Source organism: Asterias amurensis, chromosome 14 (genome assembly GCF_032118995.1).
Source record: "Asterias amurensis chromosome 14, ASM3211899v1".
NCBI lineage: Eukaryota > Metazoa > Echinodermata > Asteroidea > Forcipulatida > Asteriidae > Asterias > Asterias amurensis.
The window spans coordinates 12,998,220-13,021,616 of record NC_092661.1 but is presented as its reverse complement, the minus strand read 5'-3'; the positions used below and the strand labels follow the sequence as shown (position 1 = coordinate 13,021,616).

The 23,397-nt window shown below is 38.9% G+C and overlaps 1 protein-coding gene across 6 annotated transcripts in view; it reads right to left on the bottom strand.

Moving 5' to 3' along the window:
* The window catches only part of LOC139946876 (palmitoyltransferase ZDHHC9-like), a 38,974-nt gene extending 18,017 nt beyond the window's left edge, over positions 1-20,957 (bottom strand). For 4 of the 6 annotated variants that reach the window (XM_071944629.1, XM_071944632.1, XM_071944633.1 and 1 more), the window contains exons 1-3: positions 20,567-20,957; positions 17,043-17,336; positions 2,500-2,660 (exon numbers count right to left, since the gene is read on the bottom strand). In XM_071944629.1, the coding sequence (XP_071800730.1) occupies positions 2,500-2,660; positions 17,043-17,275 (394 nt within the window). In that variant the 5' untranslated portion in view covers positions 17,276-17,336; positions 20,567-20,957. Of the gene's footprint in view, positions 1-2,499; positions 2,661-17,042; positions 17,337-20,562 lie in introns of all 6 variants that reach the window. The other 2 variants (XM_071944630.1, XM_071944631.1) reach the window with 2 other exon arrangements.
* Between the last annotated feature and the right edge of the window lie 2,440 nt (positions 20,958-23,397).

Here is a 23,397-nt window from a genome sequence, read left to right as displayed (position 1 = left end):
ACTGTCTTGATCGTATACTCATGTAAATGCCAACCCACACAATGAGAACGTGTTCCTTATATATTCATTACATTTATTGTCCTCAACCAGCGCTGTGTATGGATAAGCCCACAGCATGTTGTCTTGCTTCGGGGGACGTTTGCCTCCGTTGAGACTGGATTAACACGGCAGGTTAGGGAATTCTGTACTCTGCGCCCTTAAAACATGTCGTGCCCTACACTTGCGCGTCGTTTTGTAGTACGTAGTTAAAGTAAAGAGGTTGTGAATCCCTGGCCAGCAGTGCTTTGTGGTGACGTCTTAGAGGAGCACCTACAGACATCAGAGACGAGGTTCGCCGTCACACGGAAAATATCATCTCCCATTGGGTTTTTATAATGATTATCTTGTTGCCACTCTGTCACAATTTTATCTTTGAAGGGAAACTCACAGAGAGTGATTTTTGTGTTTTGACTGTGTGCCCTTGCGATCATGGCTTAATTTTAGGAGCTGCTTAGGGGCAAGGTACAACTTTGGTGTTTTGAATGTTTTATTTTAATCCCAGCACGTACAAATACAATATTAAAACATTTAAATTTCAAAAGGTGTTAGCGTTTTTCAGATCGCAGAATATGTGGAGCGGTAATGTTCACGGAAAACAAAATTATGCTACCCAGAATATGGTAACCAGTCAAAATACCACACTGCACCCTGCCATTGCTAAGCAGGAACAATTAAAGCACTCTTTTCTGCTTTTAAAAGCAGCTCTATAAAACTGGGTCCAGGTGTGGAGAAAATTTCCTTCCTCTATAAACAAGACGAATACAGGTCATCAAGATCGAATCAATGTGAAGGTTTTTGCATCCCACATGTCCACATTTCATCAAGGTCTTAAGTTCTGACTTCCTCCATGGTTGTGAAGCCACTTTCTTCCCTTGACTACCCTGCACTGATTGCTAGAGGGTGACAGACAGACAGGGGAGCTGTTTATAATCAGTAGGGATTCTACGCTGTGGGAGGTGGGGCAGCAGTAATGTTGTTGACATTACTGCCCCTGGCCGATCAGTCTATAATGCTGGTCTGCGCCTTGGTATTGCCTTACTTCATGCATCTTGAACAGTTGATGAAAAGGCAAACGACATTGGCAGTCACAATCAAGGGCAAGGCGTGCGCATCCACACATTGTGAAATGCAGATTATGTTCAGAGGTCCAGCCAGGAGCACAAACTGAAATGGCAAGTGTAGGGCCTACGCATCAAACCAGTTTGCGCATAAAGACATGTGACATGGGCCAAATTCACAAAGCCTGTAAGCACAAAAACTTGCTAAGCAAACTTGCTAAGCACAGAATAGTATTGCTTAGCAAAAAAAAGTTACACCCTGAAGCCCCAACATTTTTTTGCCTAGCAAAGAAACTTGTCATTAAGCCATATTTTTTTAAACTCGACATTTGTATCGGTGCAGAGTATCATTGTTTTAATTGGTTCCCGCCAATCTGAGCTATTTGTCAAGCATTTAATGTTTCAATTTGTTTTTTTACATAGCTTCATACGACATTGGGCCCCATTTGAGACATTTATGACGTCCTCTTTCGCCCGCGCAATCAATACCCAACAAATCCCCTTAAGTACAATTTAAATTGATCGACTCATCAAGTATGCTTTCAATAATCCCATCCCGTGCATGGCTTCATCCAGTAGATCTCTACATGCGCATGAATGCTTCTGCCCCCAGTCGTAAATATGACCATCAATATTTTATGTTTTTGCAGTTCAAGCCAACAAAGTGCAGTGTCAATCACGCACCTGTACATATGTTGTATATGATGTACATTGTATCTCAAAGAAGCCAGCCTAGACACTGTTGCCCTGGTCTTGGTGCCCCTGCAAAAGTTTCCCACTGAAAGGCACTGGACACTATTGGTAATTACTCAAAATAATTGTTAGCATAAAAACTTACTTGTTAACAATAAATGGAGAGCTGTTGATAGTATATAACATTGTGAGAAACGGCTCCCTCTAAAGTAACGTACGTAGTTTTCGAGAAAGAAGTAATTTTCCACTAAAATATTTGAATTTGATTTCGAGACCTCAGAATTAGATTTTTGAGGTCTAGAAATCAAGCATCTGAAAGCACACAACTTCGTGTGACAAGGGTGTTTTTTTCTTCAATTATTATATATCGCAACTTCGATGTCGAATAGTTCAAATTTTCACAGGTTTGTTGTTTTGTGTATTTGATGAGATACACCAAGTGAGAAGACTGGTCTTTGACAATTAACAAAGGTATCCAGTGCCTGTAAGATATTCCAACAGAAGTGCCCTTGGTCTTCCAGTCGCACTATGAAACTCCTAGATGAGGAGCGCTTTAAAGATGCCCCCTCCCATTTTAAATTATTGTTAAGAGTTCTTTGCCTTCCTCAAAACACATTTTTGTTTCAAAATTTATGTCCATGATGTTTACTATTACATTGTAGAAACCTCTGACAATTCATGCGCATAACTTGCGCGTTGTATAACTTACCCATTTGGCGTTCTATATCAGCTGCTTCATCAGGTGTGGCACGTGGAATGATCCCGGGATCGCTGAAGCTGGTGCGCAGCAACGCAGAAAGGCAGAAGATGGTGATGAGGGCACCCACGACGGGAATGGCAAAGGACAGACGCGTGGCCAGGAACGGACAGCTGATGATGGGAGAAAAAAAGCAAAACAAATCAATTATAAAAATCAATGACATTTATAATGGTTTGAGTGGTCACATGCACTGTTTAGTGAACGATTTTCCTTGTATGGTGGTGGACAATGCTACAGGCCTGTACATGTATGCTTCATTTTTGAAAGGGCAAGGGCACCAAATCATTTTTCTCATTGGTAAGGGGCACCCTGTAGAGAAAATTGGAAATTTCATATTGAATTAAAGCCAACGCTGACGCGATGAGTGTAACTTTATGTTTTATAAGTTGAGTAACTATCAATGTACATCAGTTGCATTGTATGTCAATCCATGGGCTTCTACAAACACTTCCTGGAGGCCAGTACCTGTACCTGTACATGTCAAATGACTAGTTGACTAGCTTAGGAATGGTTGGGTACTTCACAAAAAGCTTAAAGGTACTAGGCCTTCATTTGTACTTGTAATTACATGTATTAGACAAGTAGTGTGTACTACAGACATGTATGCTAGACAGCATGGGTGAAAATTTACCAGCACACATGCCCTCAGTTTCAAGCCCCAATGGGTATGTTCAGACAGCGTACTAACTTAGACCCGAACCGGTCTAACTTTTACGAGCAGCGGGGGGTGGTCGTAAAAATAAAAACCCATTGCGTTCAGACAGCACAGAGTTAAACCCGATCCGGTTTATCTTCGGTTTTAAGAGGTCAAAGTAGACGCGACCCCTTTGGTTTTATTCATCAGATTCACGCACCGAGTATGCCGAGATACCGAGTGCCCCATGCCCTGGATGATCAGACAGGGCATATTATTGGATACAAATGGCTCAATCGAACGCGGTAACAGTTTTACCGTTGGGAGGATATGGGCACTTAAAACAAACATGAACACGACTCGAAATTTTTTTTTTAAACAAATAAAATATTGATACAAACCGCCGAGAAAACTCACCAAAATATTGGCCATATTCCATGAAACAGAACACGTTTCATTTTTGTGTTTTGTTTTATACCACTGTTTCCGATTTAATAAATACTTTTAGTTTGTACTTCAATCGATTGGAAGTTGCGATCTCTCAAAAGCTGGTGCCGCGATTTTTATTCCGATTCGTTCATAAACACAACTACACACGTGCAAGTTACGACATGTACTTTGCAGTATTTTCCCAACTTCCCAACAACGTGGTGATATTGCTGGCGTAGGGAATTTCCCCTACACACAGCCTCGCGCCCACTGCAGTTCATTCTCCTAGATTGCTAGTAACGGTGACGGCAATAGAAAGGCACATCCACGGGTTCGGTGATGGTAACTATGGGATATCAGAGAGTGATCAATTTGGGATGGCAGCGCTGTACATGTGAGAAGCAATACAAATATGCTTCTTCGCTGCGCTCGTAGTATACGCATAAAAAACCGTTTCAATTTATTGTAGGACACTCAACAACAAAAGCTTGGAAAATATAATTTTGTTTCAGAATTTAATAAATCATGGGCGTGTGCCTTTGCTAAACTGCATACACTGATCGAGAGGGTTTCGCCAACTCGGTAAGCGGCAAGAAAGTAATATAAATACTCGGTGCTTTTCAGCATCGGAGGCAACAGAAACCGTATACAAGCACTCCGGGTTCCGGGCGTGTGCATTGAACCACACAATGGGTCGTCCGTTGTGAGTTAAAACCGGATGTCATTCTGTCCACACGCAGTGTTAAAAGATAAACCCGATCCGGTTTAGACTTAGACCGCCTCGCTGGACGGTTTAAGTTTTGGGGTTTAAACCCGATCCAGTCTAACTTTATTTGCGTTCACACGCACAAAAGTTGAACCCGAACCGGTCTAAGTGGACTTAGACCAACTTTAGTACGGCGTGTGAACGACCTCATAGAAACACGACACCACACTGTGCGTGGCAGGAAGATCTCCTGTTTCTATGCCATTGCCCCCCTTTTACTAGACAGTATCGCCGATGTATGCTGTCATGATGTATGATTACGTTGGTAACACTACACCCGGTTTGTTATTCCTGTGTATTATTCCTAACAGATTCAAACCAAACAAACGAAGTTATCCTGGAGTGTATTGCACATGAACACCAAGTACATGTACATTGTACATAAGTACATATGTACAGTTTGAAATGGAAGATTATGCCAGTGATTGAGCAGTGATAGTGATACTGTTGGTTCAGATAAGGTGTCAGGACCGCATACTCTTACAAGATGAACTCAAAGATGTCATCTCACAAATGCCTTTGCTTGCACATGTTTTAACGCCAAGACTGTATGCCTCGTTACCTTTTGGCGACTGGCCCTGATTGTTTTGTCGGACGGTTTACCATAAGGGAAATACAACGTGTAAAGTCCATGTTCAATGTAATTGAAAATATACCTCCAGTGACGTTGTACAATGTACCTGCACGTTAAAGCTAAATGAACTTTATTTTCTTACAAAAGACATTGAAGTCTTGTGGCTTTTTCCAAACCTTCGGTTAGCCTCTGTCTCCAGCTCTAGGCTCTGTTTGATGTTAAAAACACTGTCTATGCACTGCTTCAAAAATGATGAAAATGTTTAGGCTAGAGCTGCAGCTAAAGCCTAAATAAAATAAAAAACCAAGGAAGCCGAAAAAAAGTCCCAGGAACGCTTCAATGCAAGTAAGCAACTTATTGTAATATCCACTGCCAAAATTAACAGACAATTTCACACTATCATAACTGACATTGTGTACTTGTACATTGTGTGAAACTTTCATTGGATCAAATCAACATCTACCCGGTAGGGAATGGAAACAATTACATGTAAATCGACTCCGAACTAACGTGGTGCGATTTGTTCAAACCAAAGCCAACATAAGCAAGCGGAAAACACTACACCTGTGAAAGTGGAACTGTAGAACAACTGTCAAGACCACATCCCCAATCTATCAAGTTACCACACTTAGTGTTTTCCGTTTGCCTAGTGTCGTGGATGAAAATCTTGAAAAATGACTGGCTGGCCTGGGTTCTTGATAAAGTGTAGTATTACAAATGTACTTAAAGTCAAATAACACAAGACTTCCATTTGATGTACTGTACACTGCACACATGGTAACTTTCTCAGTGTTAAAAAAAAACAAGCCCAAAGGACGTGTCAACATGGTAAACTTGCCATTTCCCTAGTCAGTTAGAATGTCGATCCGATAAATTCACTTTCAATTCAAAACTGTCATTTGTATGCAAATTGAATTGAAAGCCCTAGCAGCTACTCAGAAATCAATCTGTCTTCCAATTAACGAGGTTGTAAACTCTACATAAAAGTACATATTGTACGTGTTTGTGTGAAGAAATCTTCTCACCAAATGAACACAACACTATTTCTCAACCTTTCACAGGCTTTCCTGTTTATGGCACTTGAACTACGTCATTGCTACACGTACATGTACAAATGTACTGATACATGTTATACATGTATCTTGCAATCAAGGAGATTTTGTACAGCAACCAGGGGCCAATTTCATAGAGCTGCTTAAGCAGAAAATTTGCTTAAGAGCCCCTGCCTGTAAGAGTGTACCAAGTGGTGATTCATGGGTTCTCAGATCTTCTTCTAAAAAATTAGAGTGATACATCATCATACCAAACGAATAAATCCAAAATTTTAGTTTGCTGACGCTTTCGGTTTTGGAGTTACCAGTTATCAAAGTTTGGGCCAAAAAGCCCTCGAGAAACGAATAGTACATTCCCTGTAAACACAAAAATGTGCGCCAAGGTCATCCCAACAAAAGTAAAACATTTTTTGAAACCTCCAGTTGGGCTCATAACAAAAGTAAAAAAAAAAAATTGGGATCTCGTTGGCGCATCATTTTACGCGCACCTGAACCTTTGACGAACAGTGCCCTCGTGCCATTTTCAACGCCTCATAACTCAGCGCGCCTATAAGATCCCATGAATTAAACAAGTTCAAATGAAAGAGCTTGCATCCCTAAAACAAATTTAAGTGCAAAGTGCGTGGGATCTCGTTGGCGCAGAGAGATAATAGAGGTCAAAGTTCAAATTTTACCAATATATTGCGTTTTTGCACCTCCGTTACTTCGTGCGCCAACAACAAAAAATTGTTTTTATGGCAACTGGGTATTGGAACAGTTTTCATCTAATGACAAATGAAAAAAGAATCTTGGGATCTCTGCAACTTGCATGTCAAAAGATTTTTTGAAAATTTTCTAAAGTATTGTCATTCCACACATTTTGGCCTAAATTGGCACAACATTCACTTTTTTCATCACTGTAAGCATCTATGCCAATAAGATCCCATCAATGTTTTCTTGTATTTGGTTAAGTTGAGTGTTCCTTAACAGATTTCAATTGAAAAATAATTGGGATCATGTTGGCCCACCAATATAACAAAGGTCAAAGGTCATATGAAACTACACTACTGCCATTTCGGGCGATTTTGCGTCGTCTAGAAATCCACGCGCCAATATGATCCCATTAAGTTGTCTGTGTTTTATGATTATATAGATTCTCAGCAACACATAAAAAGCAAAAACCAAATGGGATTTGAGTGGCGCTAACAAATATTACAGATCAAAAGTTCACAATACATGCCTATACACATTGTACTTATGCATTGCTGTGGCAACCGAAAGTGAGAAATATCCCCCAATTTCAAAATGTTGGCAAACCATGAAGGGGATAGGTCTCCAAAATGAATTTTGGTCAAGATACAGACTGGACTTGTTTTTACAAATGGTGTTAGTTTAATGTTGGTTGGTAACTGTTGCCAAGGTCAAAGGTTACAAAGAATATGGGTGTTTTTTATATTTCCGTCAAGAGCCAACTTCAGAGCCTTTTCAAGATTTTATTTAAAGAACAAGGGCTCTATCATTTCAGTTTGGGACAGCCACTTATAATATCTAGGCACATATGGTTGTCCCAAATTAATTATAGAGCCCATCCTTTTTTGATAAAATGTTGACAGGGCTTCAAAGTTGGTTCTTGACAGAAAATGTATTACAAAACACCAATATTTTCTGTGGAGAGCCAACTTCAGAGCCATGTCATCATTTTATCAAATGAACAAGGGCTCTATAATTAATTTGGGACAATCCCATGTGCCTAGATATTATAAGTGGTTTTCCCCAACATAAAGGAAAGAGCCCTTGTTCATTAAATAAAATCTTGAAAAGGCTCTGAAGTTGGCTCTTGACAGAAAATATAAAAAACACCCATATTCTTTGTAACCTTTGACCTTGGCAACAGTTACCAACCAACATTAAACTAACACCATTTGTAAAAACAAGTCCAATCTATCTCTTGACCAAAATTCGTTTTGGAGACCAATCCCCTTCATGGTTTGCCAACATTTTGAAATTGGGGGATATTTCTCACTTTCGGTTGCCACAGCAATGCATAAGTATAGGCATGTATTGTGAACTTTTGATCTGTAATATTTGTTAGCGCCACTCAAATCCCATTTGGTTTTTGCTTTTTATGTGTTGCTGAGAATCTATATAATCATAAAACGCAGACAACTTAATGGGATCGTATTGGCGCGTGGATTTCTAGACGACGCAAAATCGCCCGAAATAGGCAGTAGTTTAGTTTCATATGACCTTTGACCTTTGTTATATTGGCGGGGTCAACATGATCCCAATTATTTTTCAATTGAAATCTGTTTAGGAACACTCAACTTAACCAAATACAAGAAAACATTGATGGGATCTTGTTGGCACAGATACTTACAGTGATGAAAAAAGTGAATGTTGTGCCAATTTAGGCCAAAATGTGTGGAATGACAATACTTTAGAAAATTTTCAAAAAATCTTTTGACATGCAAGTTGCAGAGATCCCAAGATTCTGTTTTCATTTGTCATTAGATGAAAACTGTTCCAATACCCAGTTGCCATAAAAACAATTTTTTGTTGTTGGCGCGCGAAGTTATGGAGGTGCGAAAACGCAATATATTGGTAAAATTTGAACTTTGACCTCTATTATCTCTCTGCGCCAACGAGATCCCACTCACTTTGCACTTAAATTTGTTTTAGGGATGCAAGCTCTTTCATTTGAACTTGTTCAATTTATAGGATCTTATAGGCGCGCTGAGTTATGAGGCGTTGAAAATGGCACGAGGGCACTGTTCGTCAAAGGTTCAGGTGCGCGTAACATGATGCGCCAACGAGATCCCAAATTTTTTTTTATACTTTTGTTATAAGCCCAACTGGAGGTTTCAAAAAATGTTTTACTTTTTCTGGGATGACCTTGGCGCACGTTTTTGTGTTTACAGAGAATGTACAATTCGTTTCTTGAGGGCTTTTTGGCCCAAACTTTGATAACTGGTAACTCCAAAACCGAAAGCGTCAGCAAACTAAAATTTTGGATTTATTCGTTTGGTATGATGGTGTATCACTCTAATTTTTTGGAAGAAGATCTGCGAACCCATGAATCACACCCCCCCCTAATTTGGTACATTCTTACAGGCAGGGACTCTTAAGCACGAAAATAGCTTGCTTATGTTACACATGTTACTGCCAAAAATGTCATGCCACAAACATTGCTTGTGACTGGTATTTAGCTGTTGTTTACTTAGCATAACAATTGAGTGGAGTCTTAGCTGGTAATCTGATTTTACTAAGCAAAATTTTTTGCTTAAGCACAATTTTGTGCTTAAGCAGCTCTATGAAATTGGGCCTTGCATGACCAGGGTGAAATTTAGAATGTTACATTCCAAATCATCATAATAGAGCTCTACATATTAACAGTAAATTTATAGAAAAATTACAAGCTTCTAACCTCGCCCTACAATGGTGTAAAATGTCATTACAAATAATTGTATTTTATTTTCTTTCAAAGAGAAATTTTTAAAACATGTCAACATCGACAACAAAAGCAAATGGGTCTGTAATTTCCAAAGGGTAATTTTTGCGCCAGTTGAAAAGGTCCAATTCAATGACAATTTGGATTGATTTAAGCCTTCAAGAAAGACTGCTAGGGTTCATCAACTATTTTTGCCATTAAATACCACATGTACCAGGCCTACATGTACATGTACGTACATGTACATGTATTCCTTTTGGTTGCAAAGCAAGCAGTTGACAACTCAAATTTTTTCATTGATTGAATATCATCCAAAATCAGGAATGAACTAAAAAATTTCTGTACATACAATGTACATGTATGCTACAAATTGTCCTCTTTAAAGACATGGACACTATTGGTAATTGTCAAAGACCAGTGTTCTCACTTGGTTTTTCTCAAAATATGCACAAAATAACAAACCTGTGAAAATTTGAACTCAATTGGTCGACGAAGATAATATTGAAAGAAAAAAAAACACCCTTGTCACACGAACTTATGCACGTTTTTTAGACGGTTGATTTTGAGACCTCAAATTCTAAATCTGAGGTCTCAAAATCACATTCGTGGAAAATTACTTCTTCCTCGAAAACTATGTCACTTCAGAGGGAGCCGTTTCTCACAATGTTTGATACTATCAATCTCTCCCCATTACTTGTCACCAAGTATGTTTTTATGCTAATAGGTATTTTGAGTAATTACCAATAGTGTCCACTGCCTTTAAAGCCAATTACAACATGCAGGGCCTGCATTCTTGCAGAGCTCCTACACACAGTACTTGAAACCTTTTGATTTCAGATGTTACAGGCCTACTTTCTGTCAAATATTTCATGCCACTCACACACACAGAAAAAAAAGTTGATAGAATGGGGTCTGATCAGTTTCCAATCACCATTTTATATTCAAAACTTCCAGGTGAAAACTCGGCCAGCATTTGTTTAGATGTTAGCCTGGAAAAGTGTTAATGCTAAAACTATCAGGAAATCATGTTTGCCCAGGTTATTACTGTGTGCATTAAAGGCACTGGACACTGTGGTTATCACTCAAAATAATTGTTAGTCTCATAAAAACTTACTTGGTAACAAGCAATGGAGAGTTTTTGATAGTATAAAACATTGAGAGAAACGCCTCCCTCTGAAGTAACAAAGTTATCGAAAAGAAGTAATTTTCCACTAAAATGTTTGAATTTGATTTCAAGACCCCAGAATTAGAGTTTGAGGTCCAGAAAACAAGCATCTGGAAGCACACAACTTTGTGTGACAAGGGTGTTTTTTCTTCCATTATTATCTCACAACTTCGATGACCAATTCAGTTCAAATTTTCACAGGTTTGTTATTTTGTGCATATGTTGAGATACACCAAGTGAGAAGACTGGTCTTTGACAATTACCAAAGGTGTCCAGTGCCTTTAAAGACTTCTTGCCAGTCACTCCATTATCCTTGGAGTTTGAATGCAGCGAATGTAATTATGAGGCCCCGGAACAATAGACCAGACTCGCAGAGACTGACTGCATAAGTCTTGCACAGACATGGTAAATGCCAATGCATTATTTTGTTTTTTTGACACGTTGGAACTGAATTGACTTTAGGATGTGCATTGGGATTAATGGCACCTTTGTTCTTTGGGGAATGGGCAGCGACAGTGAGCACATGTCGTCGAGCATGCTACATTTATGCACGTAAACAATGGCCGAGCAGTCAAGCGCAATGGACTCAAGCTCTGGTGTTTCTGTTTAGCAGAGTATGGGTTCGAGTCCCAGTCTTGACACTCGTGTACTTAAAAAAGAAGACACTAAACCATTGTTGTTTCGTACTTTGGTTGGGACTTAACTTCATACACGTAGGTCCCGTGTATTGTGTAATGCACACAAAAGAACCGCAGTCACACAGTATGTGTATCACCAAGAGAAGGGGTTTGCCCAGATGTGTCTGGCAGTGGCTGCTGATGATGCGCTACATGTACACTTTGTCAACCCTTGTACAAAAGGGCGTTACATAACTGGGTCTCAAAACTCAAAACTTCCAAAACCAAGGCCTTATACCTCACGATGGCAATGAAGGCGATTGCCCCCATGCCCCTGGTCATTGCCTCGGTGCCCTTGAAATGCTCCGGTAGAAATTTACAATTTCCGCATCTACAGGGTGCCCTTTACCAAGGAGAAAATTCCTTGGTGCCCTTGCCCTTTCAAATCAAAGCATACATGGTGTACAGGCCTGTAAACCTGTCTGGAAAAAAATAAATTATGATTTTAAGCATTTTGAGACGTCTGCAGATAAAATGCTGTTAAAAAACTTTTATTATTATTATAGGGGCTTTATTATTATACAGTACATGTACAGTACATGATACATAAATTTAACAAAAAGGCAATTGTGCACTGCATGAACAATTAAATGTCTTTGTGTCTAGTAAACATAGTGTACTTTAAATCTAAAAATGCAATTATGAAAAAGAATAGAGAGCAATCAGTGTTGAGCTGGTAGCAGCAGGCTTTTTGTTGCAACTGCACTCAGCAGCACTTTGTCCTGTAAATTTAAAAAAGTTGCATTGTGCAAAGAGTAACTGCCAACGAATTACACAGCTGCCTCAAAAGCACTCTGCGAAAGGAATAAAAGTGAAGCCATCGCTGGGTTCTACACAATGTGCGTTGCAAATTACATGTCAAATTGAAAGAATCTACATTGAGGAACTCATGATGTTGACTAAACATGTATGACATTGGTTCAGTGCACAAAAATGTGTAAAACCAGGGCCATATTTCATAGCTCTGCTTACCGTAAGCACAGAATCTGCGGTTATGGAAGCAGGGAATTCTGTGGGTACGGCAAGCGTATTTCACGGGTTAGCGGCGAATTTTGGCTTCTGTGCGTGCATACTCCACGTTACTAGGCATTCTACGCTTACAAGGCTAGCGCAGAAATCTGGCGCTTGCACGTAAGCGGGCAATCGTGATCGTAAGCGCAGAATTTGGCGTTTAGCAGAGCCATGAAATAGGGCCCTGAACAGTTCATAGTGTTCCAAACTTCATGCGAAAGCAAATCAAATTTTCTGAAGTCACAATTGGGACCAACGACGCAGATCAATTATTGCATCACCAAAATTGGCTTTATTGCATTCGCTTTCTCTTTCGAGTGAAGTACATTCGAACCTGGCTTTAGTCATGTTAGTGTACAGTACATGTACATTGCTATTAAATTGTGCTTTACATGTTTAATAATGGTTGTCATGGCTTGAGTGGGTTAGAACTTCAAACTCAAGCTCTGATCAGGATGTACAACATGTACATCCCATAAAAGTACATTGTATAGTAGGAAAGTCCTACGATGTGTAAACCAACAGTCACAAAGAGCTACATGTACAATGTAAGATTGATCTCTACTGAAAATCCCTCCCAATTTCTAATTTCACATTCAAAGAACAAAACACAGTTGGGGGGATCATGCCTTTTCAAGCGCATCTTCCTCAGAACATCAGGCAATCTATGTACATGTACTTCATTAGCAAATTTCAAAACTTTGCCTAAATCTCATCTTTTTTCAAAAGCCTACTGTACAGCGCTATGAGCAACGACTGTTGGATTAGCGCCTTATAAATTTAACGATTGATTGATTGATTGACTGATTGATTGATTGATTGATTGATTGATTGATTGATTGATTGAACTGTGATTGATTGATTGAACTGTGATTGTATCACTACTGTGACCAGTGTTGTAGCCACGGTGGGTGGTGCCAGGTGGGCCTGCTTAGAGCTAACAAATTTCGGCCAGCACTCCGAGCAAAATACATAGAATGTACACTGTGCTGCCAAGCACAGATTTCCCCCAGATTGCACTTATAAGCAATCCTCATCTAAACATACAGTACAATGTACATTGTTGTATAAATAATTGTGTGGAACCGCTCACCCTTGGTGGACTAAATTGGATCATGGAGCCTGGGCCACTAAACTTGGGCTACATTACAACACTGATAGTGACACTGATAACTCATCTTAAGATGTTCCATAGTGCTTTGTGAAATCAGCCCTTGGCTTGCTACATGTATAAAGGGTTAAAAGAACAGTGTACAGTATGCACGTAAGTATCCTTTACATGTCTACAACACGTAAAGGATGATCTAACGACTCAATAATAACCAGCTTGAACATCTCTACACTGCACATTTAACATCCTCTATTACACCTGCTTCATTTATAATCTCATTTTCTCTATCTACTGTGTGCATTAACAGGAACTGTGTTTAAAGGAAGGGTGTACAGATATTGTGTAGCAGTAGGCCATTACATGTGTAGCTCTAATTGTAAACTAATGAACATAAAAACTACATTAAAAGAACCACTGCAGTTTTGTTGATTTCTAAACAAAGTTAGAAACAACCCCTTAGTTTGAAGTAAATAAGTTTATTGAAAGAGGTACTTTTTTCACCTATAAATTTGAAACTGCGACATGCTTGTACATGAAAGCCTTCCTCAGGCATCAGAAGGGATGAACGCCTTTCTCAGGCATCAGAAAGCACAAGTGTTTTTTTCTCCATTATTTGTTAGCAACTTTGATGACAAATTGCGCCCAAGTTTTCACTGGTTTGTTATTTTAATACGTTTCTTGGGATTTTATACCACGTACACCAAATGTGGATACTGGTCTTACGAAAATTACCAAAAGTGTATGCCCTGCCTTTACAGGCAATACATGTACACTGTATGGTTTTGGAACCAGTCAATTATTTTAATCCTACATGTATACAAAATCATATGAAAAAATATAAATGTAGAGCCTATTGTACATGTACCTCAATAAAACTAACGTGAAAATTTCATTTGCAAATAATGTGGTCACGTTTTTGAGATCTCAAAAAAATTTGGGGCAAATAATTGTGTCAACGGAGGCAAAATAACCCCTAATAGGAAAACACAATCTGAAGAATAATTTTCTTAAATTTTCGGGCATAGAAACTGATATCTTTTTCCATTTAATACTTCGATTTGAAGTGTAATGATTCTCAATAATGCTTTATACTAATGAAAGCTGCTTGCCATTTGTTTTAAGAGTGATTAGCAAACGTGTACATGTACCTTCCCTTAGAGCCATTTGATTTTGAGCTTGTACAGTGCAAGTCAACATTACATACCACGCAGCTGCATAAATTCTTCCCATTAAAATCTGTGAAACCATAACTGGACATTCTAGACTTCGTTAATTAGATTCAAGAACAAATTACGGCCACAAAATAAGATTATACATGTACATGATACAAGTACATGTACATGTAATGCCATCACAGATGAGTCTATGGGAGGTATTTGAAATGCTATTTGTGGTGCACAAGCTTAAAATGTTTAGTATGCACAGTTTGTTGTTTTGAATAATGTGGACATGCCCGGAAATACATGTAGGTAAAACATGGGATTGTGTGTGTATTGAAGAGTAGTTTGTACAGTAAAAATGACAGCCAAAATTTGCACCATACATTGTAGTACAAACAGGGAAACCATACAACGTTTTAAGTTCTTTGTTTTGTTTTTTTTTGTTTTTTTATTCAGTCAAGTAATACCTGCTGGTACCACAATAAAAAAAAGGTTATAAAAATACCAACAGTTTGTACTTTTTTGAACTTGCTGATTTGCGATAATCAGAACCAAACCCTCCATCCTCCAGACGGTCGCAGACTGGAGGACTACGTACATTTATGACAAAGTCCATTTTATGACGAGATTTGCAAAGATGTTACCACTTTCGCAAACCATCATACAATTATTCTAAAAATACAGAGATGATCTTCTATGTTAATGAATTGATGTGGAACATCACTGAGAAATTGTATTTTTTGCAGAATTTCCTCTTAATAAAAACAAGTTTCCATAATCAGGGAGAATTTCGAACATGTTGATTGTTCATACATATACGTATTGGATTGGTATATACTTAAGGATTGGTTTATTTCCTGGGTACTTTCTGCAGAATCACAGACAGTTTATTTGTTTAGCTGATCTTTCCCAACAAGGGAACACGGTAAAGCTCCCACGCCAAGCTGGCAACAGCCAATCTCTCTAATACAAACATTAGTTTAATGTCTACGATCGATTTTGAATTACATTATAATTGTGATTCAGTAACTACAGCAGAGGACATTTGAAACTTATTATAGTCATTGTGAATTCAGTGCTTAGCCTGACCATATTTGAACCAACAACCTTGTGATTGGAAGTTGTTCTTAGACAGTCTAACCACTGGACCGCTGTGATAGAGTTGACAGCTCTACTAATTAATTAAAAAACTGTGAGATCCTTGACTTGCCAGAATGCCAGGTTCCGGCAAGGATACAAAACTTGCATTGAGCTTTTCCATTAACTAGTAATTCCCGTATGTATGTAAGTGATTTACAGTGATCCTTCCTCACTCTAACAGCCGTGACACTTGTGTCCTTATTACAGGCAGTGGACACTATTGGTAATTACTCAAAATAATTATTAGTATAAAACCTGTCTTGGTAACAAGTAATGGGGAGAGGTTGAAAGTTAAAAACATTGTGAGAAACAGCTTCCTCCGAAGTGACGTTGTTTTCGAGAAAGAAGTTATTTTCCGCAAATTTGATTTCGAGACCTGAGATTTAGAATTTGAGGTCTCGAAATCAAGCACCTGAAAGCACACAACTTCGTGTGACAAGGTGTTTTATCTCAACCTATGCATAAAATAACAAACCTGTGAAAATTTGAGCTCAAATGGTTGTCGACGTTGCGAGATAATAATGAAAGAAAGAAAAAAACCTTGCAGTTGTGTGCTTTCAGATGCTTGATTTCCAGACCTCAAATTCTAAATCTGAGGTCACGAAATCAAATTCGCTAGTGTGCTTTCAGATGCTTGAGAAAGACTTCATGCCCGAAAACTTTCTCAGATTCAAAATCTTTAGTGAGAAAAATTTACTTTCTCTCTAAAACAACTTCAAAGGGTGTCATTTCTAACAATGTTTTACCATATCATTTAATTTGTATAGGTGGGGCCATGTGATGCTTTTCCTGGCTGAACCAGATCTTACCCTTTGCCTTTTGTTTATTTTGCTTGTTGTAAAGATTTTGTGCTGTTGTTGTATGTCCATAGTCTTCATTTAAATTTGGCTGTTTTTCTATTTTTAATAATGCTCTTTTAAAACCAATTTAATCAGTTTTTTTTTTAATTTTAATGCGTTTGTAGTTGCTGGGCACCTCTGAAAAAAAACCAGTCTTTCACTGAAAGGTTTCCTCAGGGTAAATAAGAAAGAAGAAAAAAATAATTAAAAGAAATAATGTAAACAGCCCTCCAGTGCTCTACACCAAGTAAGTTTTTGGGGTCATTAATTTGTAGAATAATAATTACCAAAAGTATAGCTCTGTTAGTACAGTTCAGCATATTAAACCGAAGGTTATTGTTTAAAATCCTGCTCTACTAAATTTGTCCTTGTTCAACACAATTTAAGTGCTTTAAAAAAAAAATTACAACATTAGAAAAATGCCAAACGCAACGATAAATAAGAGGTACCCGGCAAGTTACTGGTACAAATGCAGTACAAATAATTGCAGAATCCAAGCATACTTACTCAAAAGCAAAAAATAACGAGCAGGTTACGACGATGAGGCCGAAGGTCAAATAGAAGACCCCCTTCTGCCGGGCCATGAGGATCCGCCCATTGCAGTAGTAGGAGTTGCGACCCGGGAGAACCTGCCACTTGCGCTTTGCCATGTGGTTACCACTGTCGAGTGCAGAGTACCGTCTAGAAGAGGGCGTGTCTGTCGGACGAGGTGGCAATGTACTGGACTGTGGTGACAGCATGTGAGTTTTTTAAGAATACTGACAAGATTATTCTATAAAATCTCGTTTCAGCTTCGTCTTCCTGTAAAGACATTACACAAAATATACACTTAGTAAATTCATAATCTACATGTAGGCAGACAAAGCTGGGCAATCAACAATCTCCAATAACAATGGTCCGCTGGCCATTGCCAGTTAAAGCCATTATACACTTTCGGTGAACAGTATTGTCCAAGTCCCACACTTTGTGTATCACAACTTATATATAAAATAACAAAGTTGCTCAATATCACACTGACAACGTCTGCAATGGTTTAAGATATAAATCATACCACTGAAACAACAATAATTGCAATCTAATTTGATTAATAATTAGTCAAACATACCTGTTTCTTTAAAAATTATGTTCACGTAGACAACTAATATCTGGAAAAAACATTCACTTATATCATTGAGCAGTCACTGTAAATAAACTATACTTAATGCCTACCTGCAATAATATTCTAAAACGGTAATGTACACCAAGGTAAAATTCAATGCACAATAAATTACCTGTAATGTTCCTCTCATTTGAAAGTAATAAAACAATGCCTTAACTAATCAAGGACGTTGTTTATGTTCTATTTTAAAATAATTGTCAAGGATGTTGTTCATGTTTTATTTAAAGCCATTACACACTTTCGGTGAACAGTATTGTCCAAGTCCCACACTTCGTGTATCACAACTTATAAAATAACAAACCTGTGAAAATTTAGGCTCAATCGGTCATCGGAGTCGGGAGAAATAACGGAAAACCCACTCTTGTTTTCGCACGTTTCGCCGTGTCATGACATGTGTTTCAAATAAATCCAGAATTCTCGCTATCGTGAATTGATATTGTTTTAATGTTTTCTCAAAAAGTAAAGCATTTCGAATTTCAAGAGAAGTCTTTCACCATTACCGTTTAATTTATTTGTAAATCTGTGAACTTTTTTTTTTCTTTTCTGTAAACCAAAAGACCAGTAAAAAATCTCTCCAACCAAGTTGTCCGGCTGGCTAGCTTATGTGTTATAGACAAGTCCAAAATTTGGAGTAGAAGGAATAAGAATTACATCAGTGTACAGTACATTGTAAAGATGTACACTCTTGCAGTTCACCACTGACGACACTACGAGTCTATGACAGTAAAGTTTAAGTACAAAATGTCTAGGCACTTAAAAAACAAAAAACGGAAACCAATATTGTAAAAAATTATAAATGAAAGTTGGCATGATGATAGTGTCATGGCTAAAATTAAAATCCTAAAAAACAATCATAAAATCATGCTCTTAAAGACAGTGGACACTATTGGTAATTACTCAAAGTAATTATGAGCACAAAACCTTACTTGGTAACGAGTAATAGGGAGAGGTTGGTAGTATAAAACACTGTGAGAAACGGCTCCCTCTGAAATGGAGTAGTTTTCGAGAAAGAAGTAGTTTTCCACAAATTTGATTTCGAGACCTCAGATTTAAACTTGAGGTCTCGAAATCAACCATCTAAACGCACACAACTTCTTGTGACAAGGGCTATTTTTCTTTATTATTATCTCGCAAGTTCGATGACCGATTGAGCTCAAATTTTCACAGGTTTGTTATTTTATGCATATGTTGAGATACACCAACTGTGAAGACTAGTCTTTGACAATTACCAATAGTGTCATCTGTCTTTAAAAATAGTAAGCATTTTTTTATTATTTATAAATATGCCTCCTCATTGTAGATTTGGGTATTATTGACACTATCATCATGATTCATTATATTAACACTATCATGATCAATTATCATGCAACAGTAAATATCCATCCATATGTCCATGCCAACATTCTTTCATAACTTTTTTCATTCATAATTCAGTTTAGTTGCGATAACATAACCCTCCTGCCGACGGCGGAGCCGGAGGGTTACGAGTCGCTTCAATCAAAAAACGGCGAAATGGTTAAACACGTACAATTTCAACAGCTAGTCAACAGATTTGCTCAATTTTTTCCCCTTTCGAAAATCATAACTTAAATTCTAAGAACACGACCTTAATCCTCAATATCTAATGAATAACATTCAACACACTATTGAGAAAGTATTTTGAACTAAAGTACAAAAACTTACCAGATCCCGGAGCGAAACAGTCGCAGGTTCTATTTTGAACCTGTCGCTTCGCCATTTTGTGACTTCCCGATGTTCATTGCTGTTAGACTAAACCATTCTGTAAAAGGGGTGTTATAAGGCAGCGCGGCAGTGCGTGTGCGTTGTCCGTTTACTATGCCCGCTGTTCACTCACTTAAAGCACTGCCGCACTGCAGCACCCCTTGTAACACCCCTTTTACAGAATGGTTTAGTCAAACTCGGCTGCGGCTCGGTCGGCTGGTACCTGCGGTTGGGTTTAGCGCTTGGGGCTGCGCATGGTAACCAGCGACAGGTTCAAAAATAGAACCTGGGAAATTTGTGACTGTTTCGCTCCCGGAATCTGGTAAGTTTTTGTCCTTTTTTTTCAAAATATTTTCTCAACTGTGTTTTTGAATCTTATTCATTAGACATTGAGGGTTACGTTCGTGTTCATAGAATTTATGTCATTATTTTTTAAAGTGGTAAAAAAATGAGCAAATCTGTTGACTAAAATATTTCGCCGTTTTTCGATTGAAGCGACTCGTAACCCTCCGGCTCCGCAGGAGGGTTACATGTACGTTATCGCAACTAAATTCAGTTGTAGTTTTTTACTGTACAATTGAATTGGAATGTCTGTATCCTGCCACTACTCTTTCATTTATGATTTGTTATGAAATAAATTAAGGGGGTTAAATTAAGAAAGTAGGCCTAAAAGTACTCAAATGATAATGAATTTTGCCTTTGGTAAAAAGTTGTGAGGATAACTTTCCGTATGGCGCCACAACTTTTTCACTCATTTTTACAAAAAGGAATATATCAATCAGGTTAATTAGATACTATATTATTTTATTTCGAATGAAAAAGTGGTGGCGCCATACGGAAACTTTTCCAGTCGTGAAAAAGTGGTGTCAGGACACGGAAATCTTTCAAAAAAATTAATGTATTTGGCTTTTTTGTACTTTCTCTCTTGATTGATTTTTGACAATTTAAATTATAATCATAAATATAAAATGTAATTTTTAATGTGTAACTGTAACTGTAAAACGTCAGAATGTAAAATTGTAATATTAATAATAAATACTAAATAGGTGCCTACAATTAAATATTTTAATTTACATAAGAAAACAGACAGGGAACATCAAAATTCAAAACTCAAATTCGTCAAAAAAACATGATCAAAAGTCATACCTACAAAACTGCGTCCCTGTTTGCTACTTGCTAACAACAGTAATCACACACGAAAACACGGGAAAGGTCTCTGCTGACGACAACGACAATACACTGACTGAGTGACAGTACAGTCCATACGGCGGTGTGTTGAGACGACAAGACCGGGGCGTTGGTGATGTGCAGGTTACGTGCGTTTCAGCAGGTTAACTACCGGTCTGACTTTACGGAGCATTGGTGTTCGTTTTACCGTTCATATCCGTTAACTAAATACAACCATTTGCTGATCATACATTGAGTATGAAACATATGCTCTCATTTGAGGGGGTCGTTAATGTTGTGAATGCTACATAGAAAACTGAAAATAAGGACGAGAAACACAGGAACAGCAGCCCATTTTTTAAGCAATCACCGATGTCATGGCGCGGTGAGATGATTTGCGCATGTACTGTCCATACTAGACTGGTTCCATAATCTTTATTTACTAGAAACACAACTATTCTCATAGGGGACCTTGGGTTTCATCCTCGTAGGATGAAATGTCATCCCCAGGGGTTTAACAATAGTGATTGGAGTCCTGCTGTATTCAACTTGCATCCCATAGACGAGGTTGAAAAGAAGACATACGGAGGCCGATGAGTGACAGCGTTTAATTTCGAACGCAGTTTTCGGGTCAAGCTATATGACACGATGTCTTGGTCAAGCTAACACCCGGAATTAAAAATGGGTCACAAATAGGACATGCAACTGGTCAATTCTCATAAATTTTGTGCCAACAGAGAGGCGTTGATTTGTCCAAAATTGTAGCTGGATAAAAACGTACAAGTGGATACCATCGGGTTTGCTTTATGTCCATTTGGCTTCTTGCTGTGCCCAAACTTTATTCCCGCCCTCACTGATTTCCCGAAAGTTCACTGCTGTTGCCCCCCTTAAGTTGCCTCCCTCAGGGACCCGTGTCCACCCCCACACTATTTTGCCCGACCTAGGAAAGGGGACAGTTTGTCCCCTTAAATCCCTGGAGCTCATGTTCATCAACTGTTTTGCCAGACCAGGGAGGGCTGTTACCCTTTTTGCCTCCCATGTGGCTCACGTTCATTCTGCCCGAACTGTTTGCCTCCTTGCTCCCCAATCCCTGGGCAGTGCTCATCCCCACTGAGTGCCCGAACGTTGAGGGCAATTGCCCTTTGCCTCCCTGTGTGGGTTGTACCCCTGTGTGTCCATGTGACAATTAGCGAAAACGTTGGCAGATCACAGCTGCAATGATTTCCGAACCACATGACAAAGCGTCGCTATCAGACAGCAACATCAAGCGAAGCACCTAATTATGTGTTTGGCACTCAAAAGAGGGCGCTATTTATGTTTTTCCCCACAGCTGGCTCGTTTGTCACTGCTGACTTTCTCCTATAAACTTTCCATCCTTGGACGTGGAAGACAATGTCATTACTATCGTCACACTGTGTAAAACACGTTCTTCTTCTCAGGGGCACACACAAAACAGTAGCCCAGATCTGATTCCCCATGCAGCCTGACCCGGAATCTGTGTCAAAATGATCCAGAAATAGGTCAAACTGACCCAGAAGCCGAGTTGACGTATTCCATTTTAAACCACATGCCGAGTCAGTCTGTTGTGATTGGGTTATAGTTTCCACAGATTAAATTTGAATAACATTTTAATATTGATATCGATGTTCTATAAGTAGGGTATAGGGTTACTTACTATGAATGGTGGGAATAAATCAGAAAGTTTTGCAGTATAGCACTATGTGAGTATAGTGAATGAGCGATTTGCACACAGTGCAACCGCAAACCTCACTAACTTGATGTGCATAGTTTTTCTTAGATCTTCAATGAAGAGGTAGAGGGTTGGCTGACAAAGAAAAGAGCAATTAGATTCTGAAACGGAGGTCCTCATCCCCGGATGCAGTATAACAAGGCAATTTGACTTCCTTTACGAACGCAGTTTGGCCATGAGTAAAGATGCACGGGGAGGAGCTAGTTATTGCCGGTAGCAGGAAATGCTGTCTCCGGAGATTATGTTCCTTATTGGGTGCGTTCGTTTTTAGCTTCCCTGGGTCGACCCCGGTGTGTGGCGGTTTTTTTTTCTAGGACGGATGTGGGTAATTATCTGCACACGTTCGTCCTGCAAAAAAAACCACGTCACACGCCGGTGCCGACCCGGGAAGGTAAACGAACGCACCCAATGGTACACAAAACTTCTTCTGATAGCGCCCTCTTTTGGATCCTCCTCCTCCAGCTCATTAGGGGGGGGGGAGGCAGAATCGCCTGGAGACAAATTGCCCTACTAAAACTAGGACCTACTAAGACATCGGCTTTAAATGCAGTGGACACTATTGGTAACTACTCAAAATATCTATTGGCATAAAACATTTCTTGGTGACGAGTAATGGGGAGAGGTTGTTGGTAAAAACTTTGTGAGAAACGGCTCCCTCTGAAGTGCTATAGTTTTCAAGTTCGTGACGAGAAAGGAGTAATTTTCCGCGGATTTGATTTCGAGACCTCAGATTTAGAACTTGAGGTCTCGAAATCAACCATCTAAACGCACACAACTTCGTGTGACAGGGATGTTTTTTTTCTTTAATTATTATCTCGCAAGTTCGATGACCGATTGAGCTCAAATTTTGACAGGTTTGTTATTTTATGCATATGTTGAGATACACCAACTGTGAAGGCTAGTCTTTGACAATTACCATAGTGTCCACTGCCTTTAAGTAGACTTTTTGTAAATGCGTTGTGGCCTCACGCCTGCGTGACAGCAGTTTCGTGAGAAAATAATACTTAGTCGTGCAAAAGCCGCTAAACGACGAATATTCTGTGCTTGAACATCACCCCACCCAC